Below are 12,850 nucleotides of genomic sequence, written 5' to 3' on the forward strand. Positions count from 1 at the left end.
TACGCCTGGACCTAACATTTGCAGGGCCTGGGCAAGAGGACAAATGGTAGCATAGATACATACAGTGTAGCTAAATAGTTAAAACTCAAAGCAAAAAACTATTAGAAAAGGATATACCAACCTACCTTGACACATATACCTTATAATGAAAAATGATACCAAATAACTGAGAATAGTGCAAATTTAAAATTAATTTTGTCTTCCACCAAAAGACTATGAATTTACCCTGAGGAAATGCCAGGACAGTGGTAACTGGGCCAAGCTGGAGGAAAGGAGGGAAAGGCTCACTCAGCCTTCTCTCCCAATGGCCATGGAATCTGTAGATAAATACCTCCTGTCTCTTGCTCTTTTTTGGGGGAAGGGCGCTTTCATTTCTGCCAGAGGCTCTGGGCCCCCACCCATTGCTCCTTCTATACCCAACAGCCAGGCATTGAGTTCCAAAGTGATCTAGTCCATGATAATCCAGTCCAAGGGCAACCTCTGGCCCCTAGGTGCTCTCAGCCACTCACCCTCACAGGAGGGTTTGCATTAAGAGTTCTCTGAGCAGGAATGTGAAGAAGTATTGAGACAAGGGGCCCCTGCTTTCTATGCCACACCTTTTCCCCATTCTTTTAGGGCCAAGGGGTCTCTCCAGCCCTCAGGTCCAGGCTCTTTCATTCAGCTGACGACTTTTGGCCACTCCTTGGACTGGAGGTACACACATGCTAGTAGTACTACCTGACCTGAAGAAGGGGCCCATGTAGGTCAGAGTAGCAACTTAAGGCCATTTGGGTAGAGAATGATGGTGATGCTGGTAGTCAGAGCTTCAGGTGGAAAAGAGAACTCCCTGGCTGGTGGAAAACAGCACAGGCAGAGGAAGGCCAGAGCAAAAGCTTCTTGCTCATCATTGGTGGATCTGAAGGAAGGAGGACATTGGTTATGAGGTTATTCAGCCAAGGAAAGGCCTAAAGATGGTGAAAGTGAAGCTAGAGAGGAGGGGAGGGATGTAGAATCCACAGGTCTTGATGACTAATTAGATATTGGGGGTGCAGAAGAAATCTAGAATAATGCCATCATTTTTGATGAGTGCCGTTTAAGGCCACAGTATGACAATCAGGTAGTATTTAGTTTATTATTTGGAAATATGGGTCAAGATATGGTCAAAGAAATGTTTTTATTTGGATAGTTTGTTAAGATGGGAATTTCTAGGCCCCACCTACTGAATCAGAATCACCAGAAGTCCTGGGAGCCTGCAGGTGAGCAAACTCCTGTGGTGATTTTGAGACACATCTGTACCTTGGAGAGTGGGAACAGTGTTTCAGGTGGCCTGAGGGCTGAACTCTGGTGCTCACCAATACTTAAGGGACAGGAGGAGGGGGGGAGGTGACAGACAGACACTGGAAAGAAGTGGGCAGTATGTCCAATGAAAGAGAGAGGTTTAATAAAGTAAGGATGGTGACATGGCTTGTGCATTTAACATTGGGAAGCTTCTGATAAACCTTAGCAAAGGCAGATTGCACTGATTCCAAGGATCGAATATGTTGGGAGATTAGGAAAGGGAGATAGATGATATAGGATATGGTCTATACATCTTTTTTACATTACAATTTGATTATAAAGCCAGATGAAAGAGGGATAACAAAGCAAGGCACAGATTTGAAGGAGGCCTTTAAAAACAATTCTGGAGCACTTATATGATGAAGGGAAGAGGAACCTGTGGAGAACCAGATACTGAATATATGGCAGAGAAAAGGAGTAACTGATATAGCCTGGTTTCAAAGGAGATGAGAGATGCATTTTAGGACCCAGGAGGAGGGAAGCTTAAGCAGAAGGAAGAACACGTCTGGCTCCTATACAGTTAAGAAGGAGAAAGAGCATGCATAGATGCAAAAAATTCTCTTGACAGACATTTGAACACAAACTCTAGTCACAATTTAGGTGTTGTGGCTACAGAGGTTAATAAGGCATGGCTATAGTTGAGTGGGGGAGATAGACAAGGAAATCAGCAAGATAACATGTGGCAAATGTTGTTAGAGTTGTGCTAAGAGATAGTGGAAACACAGGGGAGGGCATGAGACAAGGCTTTGCAGAATTGGAGAGAGGGCAAAATGTGAAAATGGGTTTGTACCTGAAATAGAAGGCAGGGACATGGAAGAGAAAGGTTGAGATGAGGACTATGGTAGGGCCAGGACTTAGGGAAAATGTGCACCAGGATTACGGCGATGGTGATTGGTAACCATGGATGCAATTTTACATGTACATGTATACGTGTGTATTACATATTACACATATATGTGTATATATTTTACATATACATACATACACACACGCACATACACACAATCATACAATTATAAGCATCAGCTGAAACTTTGTATGGGAGGACTTCAGAAAATGAATGTTTATGACCAAGGAAGCTTCTTGCTTATCCTTCCCTTTCCTCCTTTGATGACTTTTCTTGAGACTAATTTAGGTACAGAAAGCCACCGCTTCCAAAAGTGCTTTGGTACCCTGGCATAATTTCAAAGAAATCTCCTTTCCCACTTAGTTAACTACATTTCTCCAGGAAAAAAAAGTCTTCTCTGTCAATGTAACATCCTTTAACAGGACTCCTGCTGGTTGGTTCTTGTATCTTGCTGTGGCAGCTGTGAACATATATACTATTGATTGTTGATGTGTGATATAAATCCGACTGGAGCATGCCCACTAATTGGTTTGAGAACTAGATATAGACAATGCTGTTTTATAGTAGCTTGTGTAGATAGGCCTAGTCATAGGGTTAATTCTGCTTGACAGCACATCAGCAGCATCTTGAGAGTAATTACCTAACAGAAGTTTTCCCACAGCCGAACTGAGAGCTTCAAAGGCTTCTGAATTTACAACCAGTATTAACCAATATCTGAAACATAATGTTCCCACAAGAGCTCAGAATTTTTTCTCCTTCTTATTAAATGTATGGGGTTACTAGGTTCATTTGCTGTGTGCTAAGAACTTAGTGAAAAGTTACTTGGTGTTGAATAATTTCAAACCTTGAATAATAAGGGGAATAATTATGAATTTGGTTTTGTATTGCTTTATTATCTTACTGAAACAAGGTAATCTGTAAAGATCAGGTGCCTTTTGAAAAACCGTATTGTATCTTGTTTCACCCAAAAACAAATTTAAAAAGTTAATATCTTTTCCATATTGTGCAATCTGTATTGATATTTGCATATTTAGAGGGCCTAGGGTAGTGCATGCATATAAAATGATTATAATACATATATATTAAATTTTAGAAATACACACTGAAAAATGTAACTATTACCTCCCCTCCCAACCACACTCCCCTCCCCCATGAAATAATTGTTCTTTTACAAACAGTTTTTATATTGTGAAAACTTTCTTTCTCTTTGCAGGTCAGAAACCAAATTTGACTCCGGTTCAGGTATGTTTACATTAATAATGCTATTCTGAATATATTTTATTTACATTATTCTCTGAGGAGTAATTCATCAGATCAAGAACCATTTTGATTTTGAACAGACTAGGCAGTCTCTTTTCAAAACGTGAGTCCCACCTCAAAGCAGGGCTATTGACTGCATCAAATCATAATTTGAGATGTTCACTTTGGAGTTTTCATAGCTCTGCAATAAGCATTACATGCCCTATATCTGCAGAGTTTCATTTTAAAAGCAGAGGTGGGGGTGATACATACTAATTGCTCAAAGTAGATTATTATTTTCTCAGTGGACAAAGCATCCTGAGTAATTTGAAAATTCTCTTTAGGTTGTCACCAAATGTGGGAGATGGATGCATTTAATTCAGCAAACTATAGAGAGTTCAAGCCAATAGAAATAGAAATTTGTCTATGGGTTATTAGCTTGTTTTCTCTAAAAAAAAGTTTTATTGCTAGATGGGTGATAGAAAATGAAGGTCACCTTAAGCCATTATTTTGAATCTATTAAGACAAAATTTACATTCTCACAAGCAGTGGCATATCAGCCTCTTTAGACATTTTCTTTTCATTAAGCATGAAATGTAGCTATATAATTCTCAGGTTTGACTATGTCATTATGTCACTTGCTGAGATTTATGTGCTTCAAAGTTTCTGATGGCATTTACAATTAAAGCACAAAAATTGCCTCATATTTCATACAAAGGAATTACATATGCCCTTTGGTAGACTGTTAACAGATAAATAAACATTAATTTTTGAATTCCAGGAGAAAATAATTTACAGAAAAATATATAACTTGTTGAATTTAAAAGTAACATTTTTACTCTGGTTCAAGTTTCACTATATTGTAACTTTAAAAATGTTTTTACTTACTATGTTCACAAAGGAACAAGTGCTATATATTCTTTTTGCTAGTAGTGTTAAGGAGACGACACACTTTTTCTTCTTTATAAGCCTTTTCTTACTTTTGTTGTATGGTTTTGTGAATTTGGTGAGACTCATTAACTATGAAGTCTGTACATTTGAGTTAACAAATTAACCTAGTTTGAGAACTCCAGAAATCTTCGTATCCTGTGTCTTCTGCAGCCTCTGAATCAGATGTATGAATGATAGTATAAGATAAACATTTTTGGTTGAAAACGCTGACTATATAGAGACTAAAGGTGGGATGGCATTGTGTCAACTGTTTGACTCCTTGATTCACAAATGGCTCAAAATAAGATGAAAAATCTTTTTCATTTTTTCAGTTAAAATCTTTAAGTATAATTTAAAAATAAATGAATAAAGTTGATGGAGAGTGTATTTTTACCTAAAAATTACACGTCTTTTTTTTCTCTGCCAGGCACCAAATATTTATTAAGAACCCACTTCATTATGATCTGATGTAATTCCCTAAACATCAAGTCAGAAACTGATTTTAGGGTACGGGGTCTGGAATGTAGCTTTAAAAATGAGTAAGTCCACTAGGTTCATCTTGAAGGTAGAATTGAAGGTAGAACCTGGAAGTAGTGTACAAAACTGAAATATTAGGCAACTATTGTCAAAGTCAGACAATTTATGTTAACTTTTCAAATCCAAATTAAAGTGTGCTGCTAAATTCCTGTACTGAAGGTAAGTATTTATCATGAAAATAGTTATAACAGCTGTACAGGCACACATCTTTCACTCTTGTGACCAAAGATTTTATGCATGACTTATTTTTTTTTCAAGTTCTTATTTAAAAAAAAATCTATCATGGACAACATCTGCATGTCTTTGAAAACTACAGAGTTCTGTACTCTGAAAAGTCTTAAAGGGGAATACTGATTAAAAGTTTATTTAGTCTTTTAATTTTAAACTTAAATATGTTGTGGAAAGAATTCAGATGTTTTCAAATTAAGAAACAGGGAATTATTTTTTCTTATAAGCTCCTTTTAGCTTATGACTGAAAGAATCATGACAAAGGAAGCTAGAAATGTATTCTTTGGCATCCTATATCATGAAAATTTTGGTTAGAAATAAGGTAGCATAGGGCTGGGCACAGTGGCCCATGCCTGTAATCCTAGCACTTTGGGAGGCAGAGGCAGTCGGATCGCAAGGTCAGGAGATCGAGACCATCCTGGCCAACACGGTGAAACCCCGTCTCTACTAAAAATACAAAAATAATTAGCTGGGCGTGGTGGCACGTGCCTGTAGTCCCAACTACTCAGGAGGCTGAGGCAGGAGAATCACTTGAATCCAGGAGGCAGAGGTTGCAGTGAGCCAAGATCGTGCCACTGCACTCCTGCCTGGGTGACAAGAGCGAGACTCCATCTCAAAAAAAAAAAAAAAAAAAAATGGAAATAAGGTAGCATATTGGAACAATTAAATAGGTTCAGATTCTCTATTGTTCATCAAATACAGAAAGTAAATTAGGTCTGTCTAATGTTGTGTACAGCTGTGACAAAGCAAGGTTTTTAAATGAAGGAATATGCCAATCTTACTAGGAAAAAAAAACCATAAAAAATAAATACTATGGTCAGTGACCAGCCATAACGGAAAGGATGTCAAAGTTAAATTTTATGTGTGTGTGTGTGTATACTCACACACCCACACCCCCCCCCCCCACACACACAAAGTATATCAAGGAAAGTACCCAACCTTATGCAGAGCTTACCGCACAACATTTTTAGTTTATGTAAATGAGTTTTAGGATGTGGAGTGACATTCATGAGAAAGGAAGGAAAGTTTTCATTGCCAGCACATGGTAAAAAGTTTCATTTGTTGAATGTATAACAAATGATTATCCTAGAAATTGATTTAAATTTTTTCTGATCAGAATTGCATCTTTTTTTTTTTTTACAAAAGCAAATCCTCAACCTCCTGTGCTTTTTAAATTAACAATTTTTTGTAATGAAAAAATTTCAACCATGTATAAAAGTAGAAAGTATAGTGTGATTAGCACCCATATAGTCATCCTCTAAATGTTACTTTTGTTAATTATTTGCCGAATTTGTTTTACCTTTTTTTGCTTTTGAAATATTTTAAAGCAAAATACATACATTTCTTGTGATTTTTACAATCTAGAAATTATAGATGGTCTTGACTTATTAAAAGGAGTTAAAGTTTTGAGGTTTTCATCTATTTTAGAAATTTGAGTGACATACACATTATTGTGTAAAGGATCGTGGCATTTTCATGTCCACATCCAGTTGAAAACTCCTTGAAAGTCCTATTTATGGTGAATTGTATAGTTAAGAAAACCTTCAACCAGAAGGCAGAGGCCCTGAATTAATTCTGACCTGAGAACTCCAGAAATTTTCTGTTCTCAAAATTAGTTAAAATGTCAGCTGCCATTTAGCTGTGTTCTCTGTGTACTGAGTAGTATACTGATTAAAAACCTTTTCTGTTGATTTATAACTCAATCACCTAAAGTTTTTGGCTTTGCCAATTGAGAACAGTCAGCTTACCTTCTTTTTAAAAGGAGTTTTAAGGTTTCCATTTTATACCTTTTCCTAGTTGATGTACTAATGTTGCCTTGCCTAGGATTGTGTGGAGTTGGTGATTTTACTAATAGAGTAAAACAGACTTCCTTCTATGTTCAGAAGTAGCAAGAAGCTATACTCTTCTCCCCACCTCCCAAGAAGGGAAGTTAGTTGATGCTGGAGGAAGCAGAGCATTGAGTTTAATGTAGTGGTTAAACATGAAAGCCATATATCAAATCTCAGGAGAAACATGCTTTTGAAAGAGGCAGAGAACTGTGGAGCATATTGCATGATAGGCTATATAAACAGAGCCCTGGAGGTCAGTGTGTGGATGCAAACCAATTAAATAAAAGAACTTACTGGCTTTGCTTTCTATCATCTGGTTGGGGAGGATCACAAGTTAACATGCACAGGATTGAAGTGTAAACTTTGCTTAAATAAGCTAGGCACCTTTGGAAATTTCATTAACTCTTTCAGTCCACTGCTAACATATACTTTCAAAAACCAAAGTCTCTGGGAAGTTTTTAAAAAATCCAAAATATATGTTCTCTTGGCCCTCTGTACATACCCATTGGCAAAGAGTAATGGACTAGTAATGAGTAGGATGGAAGAAAAAGTGAAGGATGAGGGTGAAAAGCCCAAGAGTTGGCTCTGTCGCCAAATTTCAAGAACATGCACGTCTCTCAAACACAAGCCATTTGGAAAAGCAGAGCTCTTGCAAAATAACTGAAATAAGATGTTTTTCTCTTCTGAATTCTGGGTATAAGGATATAGGTGGAATTTACTAGTCACTAATATAACATCAGGATATTGTTATTTCTGTTCCAATAAAGTAGAATAGCTTTCTGACCAAGAAGAATCTTATTTATAAGTTAACCTTAACTTATTAACTTATTTATAAGTTAATAACTGGATGTTAAGGACAGCTTGTACTATAATTCTGTGGTCCCAACCTTATCAGGCAATGTTTGGGTGAGAAAATGAAGTACCAAGTTAAATGGTATAGATTCATGGTCCATAAACATTCAAAACAAAGATTTTTTTTTTCTATAGAGTCATGTTGGCTGAGAAAGTGAATAAGCTTATGTTTAGTGCTTGTTGATTCTGGGCTGCTTGGAATAGCTATACTAAGGAAATGGGCTCATAGAACACAGCAACTCAAAGGTATAAGATTTCATGAAAGCGAATTATGGAGGATTAAGAAACCTAATGAGCATGGTTTAGTGTGCAGAGTTGAGGAGGGAGCTCACTATTAAATAAAGCCGAGAGTGTAGAAGGTTAGGAGATCCTAAAAGACATGACTATAAAAGGCACAACAGAATATAATTATGCTGACGGAGGGGGGGTGGAATCCAGGGAACAAAAAGCAGCTAGTGTCGCTTTTAGGATCTGTAGTTAAAAAGGAATCTACATCAGGGTAAGGAAATCAAAGAACACAATCAGTTAAAGCTTGAGGCAAAAACAAGGGCAGGGAAAAATAGAGTGGGGCTGTTAAGGTAGTCACTAAGTTGAAGGGAAATGAGGAATTTGAATGTAGTAGAAATAGAGTTTTGAAAGCTTATTAACAAATGAGAGAATTTGCCTAACATAGTAAACTTTCCTCAAGAACTATTAATAAGGAAAATATTTTCAGTTCTTGTTAGAATGAGAATATGTTGACAATACATTTTAGCTGTACAGTTCAATTTCTTCAATTTAAATTTCTTATTTTAAACTCATAACATTGAAGAACAAGGAAATAAAATATAAATATTTATATAAGAATATTGAAATCTGCATTTGGGCATCATTTATCAGCAGAAATAAGAAAAATATTGACTATTAATCTATTCATTCATTCATCATATATTTACTGGGCATACCATATGCCAGATGTTGAGGTTATAGCTGTGAACAGGGTGGATACAATTCCTTCGTCATGGAATCTTATGCTGGTTGGTTGGTCCATGGTCCATTATACAAATTCACATGAATTTACCTGCATACTTAACTGAGGAGGCCTAACAAGACTAAAACTTAAATCTAAATGGTGAGTCAAAGACCTCTTGATATTTAAACATAAGCCAATTTATTTTAGATTTAGACAAATTCACCTTTCTTTACTGTATTCAAGCGATATCATTCTGTTTTCCACAGACTTTTAAGAGAACAGCCTAATAATGCTAATGGTTAGGGTGTAATTTTTCTAGAGTTTTCAATAAGGAGCGACATTTTCCATTTGATCATCATCTTTAAAAAATCAACTTAGATGAGAACACACTGACAAATATTTGTGAATACGGTTCTATTCTTTGTTTTTGTTTATTTCTTTTACAGGATCCTATTCAAGGTTAGCCTGAAAAATCAGGCAACCTTCTCTATAGCAATCTTTCTTTCTTTCTTTCTTTTTTTTTTTTTGAAACGGAGTCTCACTCTGTTGCCCAGTCTGGAGTGCAGTGGCACAATCTCCGTTCACTGCAAGCTCAGCCTCCCGGGTTCACGCCATTCTCCTGCTTCAGCCTCTTGAGCAGCCGGGACTACAGGCACCCGCCACCACGCCCGGCTATTTTTTTTTTTTTTTTTTTTTTGTATTTTTAGTAGAGACGGGGTTTCACCATGTTAGTCAGATCTCCTGACCTCATGATCCGCCCGCCTCGGCCTCCCGAGTGCTGGGGTTACAGGCTTGAGCCACCGCGCCCGGCCTATATCAATCTTTCTTGATTGAATAGAATCAAGTAGAGGGGACATGGCTCTTCATCCCCTTTTATAAACTAACTTGACCAGGAAACAGCAAGGCATAGTGGCTAAGTGCTGAGGTTTGGTTCAGATAGATGTAAGTCTCTGTTTCTAATAATTTTCTATTGATTTTCTCAGATTTCATATGTACCCTTATGTCACATACTTACATTTTGTATTTTTTCTTAGAACTAGAGCATTTAAAAGCTATGAATTTCCTTCATTGGAGCTTTAGTTGAGTCCTAGAGTTTTAATATTTTATTTATTTTTATTATTTTTTTAGTGGCAGCGTCTCTGTTGCCCAGGCTGGAGTGCTGTGGCACGATCATAGCTCACTATAACCTTGAACTCCTGGGCTCAAGTGACCTCCTGCCTCAGTCTCCCAAATAGCAGCGAATACAGGTGCACACCACCATGCCGGGCCAATTTAAAAAACATTTTTGTAGAGACTGGATCTTGCCATGTTGCCCAGGCTAGTCTCAAACTCCTGGCTTTAAGCAATCCTCCTGCCTCAGTCTTCCACAGCACTAAAATTAGGCATGAGCCACTGTGCCCAGCCCAATATTGTATTTTAAATAAATGCAGTTTTGATTTTCTTTTGGACATGATAGTTATTTAGGAAACTTTTTTTTTTTAATTTCCAAATTTTCTACCTTCTACTTTTATTAATGTTTTTCAGTTTTATTGTTTGGTAGTCAAAGAATTTGGCCTTACTACTTTTTAGAAAGTCTATTATTCAGTACTTATTAAAGTTTTTTTTTTTTTGGCCTCCCATGTATTTAATTTTTGTGGCTTTTTTGTTGGAAAACTATATTCTCTGCAATGTAAAGGCTTCAGTGGACATTTATTAGACAACCTGATCCATGATAATTAATCCTTTGTATCATTATTCATTTGGTTTTTATTTTATATGACAAGGACAGTGAAAGGAAAGAGTTTGTAATTTTTTTTTTTTTTTTTTTTTTTTGAGACGGAGTCTCGCTCTTTCGCCCAGGCCAGAGTGCAGTGGCGCTCTCTCGGCTCACCGCAAGCTCCGCCATTCTCCTGCCCCAGCCTCCCGAGTAGCTGGGACTACAGGCGCCCGCCACTGCGCCCGGCTAATTTTTTGTATTTTTAGTAGAGACGGGGTTTCACCGTGTTAGCCAGGATGGTCTCTAGCTCCTGACCTCGTGATCCGCCCGCCTTGGCCTCCCAAAGTGCTGGGATTGTCATTTTTTATTTTACCTGAATTCTGCTTCTTTAGATATCACCATCCCTGTGTTGTCAGCTCCACATAATCCGTAAGTCCGGTGGCAGCCAGTTTACTTGGGGCATGCGTTACACTTGTCTCCTTGTAGAGAACATTACTGCAAAGCAATGCTCATAGAAATGAAGGCTGCTAAACTAACACAGGAACAGAAAACCAAACACTGCATGTTCTCACTCATAAGTGGGAGGTGAACAATGAGAACACATGGGCACAGGGAGGGAAACCTCACACACCGGGGCCCGTCAGGGGGTGGGGGGATAGGGGAGGGATAGCATTAGGAGAAATACCTAATGTAGATGACGGGTTGATAGGTGCAGCAAATCACCATAGCACGTGTATACCTATGTAACAAACCTGCACGTTCTGCACATTTATCCAAGAACTTAAAGTATATATATAAAAAGAAAGAAATGAAGGCTGCCGTAAAGAGGAAACATGTTATTCCAAACTCATATGTGAAGCAAGAAGTTGCTGCATTTACCACCTGTAAATACAAGTGCTCTCCTCCTCCCTCATATCTCATAGCGTTATAAGGAAAAAGGCTCTGAGACTTTATACGATTCAAATGTTTGTTTTCTCCCCTTAAGATCTTCCCCTGACTACTCCATCTGTTTGGCAAGGTTCTATTTACCTTTTAATGCTCACCTCAAACATTACTGTATCAATTAAATGTAGCCTTCCTTGACACCTTCCCAGCAGTCAGCCATCTGTTTCTCTGTGCAAACCCTGGCTCTTGTAGCACTTATCATCTGCAGTAATTATTTGTGTGGATCTTTTCTCTCTCTCCAAGTCTGTGAATTTCTTAAAGGCAAGAACCATGTCTCATTTTCCTTTATAGCCTTGATATCATTTTTTATTTTTTTGAGACAGAGTCTTGCTCTGTTGCCCAGGCTGGAGTACAGTGGCACGATCTCGGCTCCCTGCCTCCTGGGATCAAGCGATTCTCCTGCCTCAGCCTCCCCAGCAGCTGGGATTACAGGCGCCCTGCCCCCTCCTCCGCCCTCCGCCCCTCCGCAACCATGCCTGGCTAATTTTTGTATTTTCAGTAGAGATGGGGTTTCACCACGTTGGCCAGGCTGGTCTCAAACACCTATCTCAAGGTATCCATCCGCCTTGGCCTCCCAAAGTGCTGGGATTACAGGCATGAGCCACAGCGCCTGGTCTGTAGTCCTGACGTCTTATATGAGATAACTACTCAATAAATAAAAATTCCATGAAGTTGGAAATTTTTGTTCTTTAATAGTAATAGAAATACATAACTAACGATGGAAGATTTATTCTCCCCTTTTATAGTGTTGAGTTGCTGCTGGGAAGTGGCTACTGGGCCAGAGTTGACAATTTCCAGGCCCTTTGCATCTATGTGGAGACATGTAACTAATTTTTACAGTAGAATGTATGTCATTTTTAGGTTAAGGGGATTAAGTAGCCAACATGCTTTCCTTATATCACTTTTCCTCTTCTGAGGTTAACTCATAGTTACATGTTGAACATGATGCCATCACAGTGTGGAAGAAGTTTGGATCCATACATCATACTTGGAGGAGATCCACGCAGGAGAGCCATTCATCCTAGAATATCTTCATTGGACTTCATATATTATGAAATAATTTTTTTATGATAAGCCACTAAGATTTTTCTATCACTTATAGCAGCTAGCGTTACTTACGTTGACTAGCCCAGTGCTTAGACTAGTCCTTGGCAAAAAGTTATTTGCCTGTAATTATTATCTAGTGGCAAATATCCCTAAATAGTTTTTGGATGAATGATTGAATGAGTGGCCAGGAATTACATTATCTAACCTGAAGATGATCCTTTAAACCAGGGATCATACAAAAATAGAATACTATGTTCTATATAGTCATCAAGCCTATCAGCTACAGATTATCACAATAATGCAGTACAATAGGTCACCTCAAAAAGTGGTGATTTAAAACGATAATCATTTATTCATGCTTACATGTCTATGGGTTGGTTGGGTGTTGGCTGGCACATGCTAGTTGCAGGTTGGGTCCAGGTCTGTTCCAC

The 12,850-nt window shown here is 38.1% G+C and overlaps 1 protein-coding gene across 8 annotated transcripts in view; it reads left to right on the forward strand.

The window, feature by feature from the left end:
• Nucleotides 1-12,850, forward strand: part of MSRB3 (methionine sulfoxide reductase B3) — a 207,927-nt gene that overhangs the window by 82,875 nt on the left and 112,202 nt on the right. For all 8 annotated transcript variants that reach the window (XM_054442093.2, XM_054442094.2, XM_063646466.1 and 5 more), the window contains one exon: nucleotides 3,378-3,406. In XM_054442093.2, the coding sequence (XP_054298068.1) occupies nucleotides 3,378-3,406 (29 nt within the window). The remainder of the gene's footprint in view (nucleotides 1-3,377; nucleotides 3,407-12,850) is intronic.

The sequence above is a fragment of the Pongo pygmaeus genome, chromosome 10 (genome assembly GCF_028885625.2).
Source record: "Pongo pygmaeus isolate AG05252 chromosome 10, NHGRI_mPonPyg2-v2.0_pri, whole genome shotgun sequence".
Lineage (NCBI taxonomy): Eukaryota > Metazoa > Chordata > Mammalia > Primates > Hominidae > Pongo > Pongo pygmaeus.